General features: G+C 45.5%; 1 protein-coding gene across 1 annotated transcript; it reads right to left on the bottom strand.

The window, feature by feature from the left end:
* Positions 1 to 799: 799 nt before the first annotated feature.
* Pmar_PMAR014981 (hypothetical protein) lies at positions 800 to 1258 on the bottom strand (the record flags this gene model as incomplete). Its single annotated transcript, XM_002776920.1, has 1 exon — positions 800 to 1258. One exon carries the CDS (start codon positions 1256 to 1258, stop codon positions 800 to 802), a length of 459 nt encoding a protein of 152 aa, XP_002776966.1.
* Positions 1259 to 1333: the final 75 nt, after the last annotated feature.

The raw sequence follows: 1333 nt of genomic DNA, 5'->3' as shown, positions 1-1333 counted from the left end.
TTCGCACAAGCGTATGATGGCCATCGTTGAGGAGGAGAGGGAATTAAATATGGACGGGAGTGCCTTTACTGGCGCAACCACGACCAATGGCCTCTGTCAACAGCTCGAAAGCTCTGAAGGATATGTCAGGCTGAGACAATGGGCGGAGCGAAGCGGGTTCGGAATAAGCGGAAATTAATACTATGATGTTTGATTCGATTACCAGTCAATGCACGTTGGTGTTGTCATGTATTAGAGGTTAATTAGCAAGTCATGTCTCATTGAAGCCAGTCTTAATCCGGGGCTGATGCTTATAGGTGTCGAAATAGGAAACATCATTCTTTACATAGTAGTCATTATCGATGCCATTTCTGTCTACGCGGTGAGATTTGTGTTAGTCTGCATGTGGTGATTACAGTAGAGCAAAAACGAGAGTTTCATTATCCATGGTAAGTGTCTTTGGGAACACGCTCAGCCATGGAGTTATTGATAACAATACATTGACCGAATGGATTTGGAATCCTTCGAGCTCTTGTTCCACAAACCTACTAGTTTATCCCTATATTGTGACCAACACGAAGCGTCAAGAATAAGTAGAAATCTGTATGTGGAAGGATCGAAAGATCCGCGTGAAGATCTTGCCAGAAAAACAATAGTGCACTTCTTGACTGACTACCAACCGACAATCGGAGGTATCCCTCTCGTTTTTCGAGCGGAAGCTACAAACGGCGCCCGCAGGCAGGATTGACATACCACAACATGGGAACAACAAACGATACTGTTTCATCCCTGCTGCTATCCGCGTCTTCATTCAATCTATTCAAGCGGAGTCTTCCCCCAGAGGTGTAGACATATCCTCAAGGCAATCAGTAACAGTTCTTACTCCCTGAGGTACATCAGCTTGTAAGTTCCTCTGTCGCATAGCAACAGGTTTGTAACACCCAGTATACGAAGCGCTCACGAACCCTTCACCTCGCTCACGATCAATGGGGACGAAGACTTTGGCCGGTGAAGATGATGCCACTTTGAAATGACGCTCCTCGAGGTAACACCAGAATAGGATTGTACCAATGAACAAAGGCAACATCAATGGTGCTACTACTGCGGCTTCTTTGATTGCCAAAACGCCCATGACAGTGAACTCTGCAGAAATCAGACAAGCCAGGATGAAGCGGATCGCTCGAGTCCACAATTCACCCTTAGTGTCGCAACTTGGGGCGTACACCACCGCAAACTGATTCTTGTATACCAGGGAAAAGAACGAGAAAGCCATAGCCATCACGAAGCTGGATATTGGTGACATTACAAAATACACGAATAGTATCATGAAAAACAACATGATGGTAGAAAGCAC

This window comes from Perkinsus marinus (genome assembly GCF_000006405.1).
Source record: "Perkinsus marinus ATCC 50983 genomic scaffold scf_1104296952784, whole genome shotgun sequence".
Taxonomy (NCBI): Eukaryota; Perkinsozoa; order Perkinsida; family Perkinsidae; genus Perkinsus; species Perkinsus marinus.
Note: the sequence above shows the minus strand (reverse complement) of the source record. Positions and strands in the feature narration are given on the sequence as shown.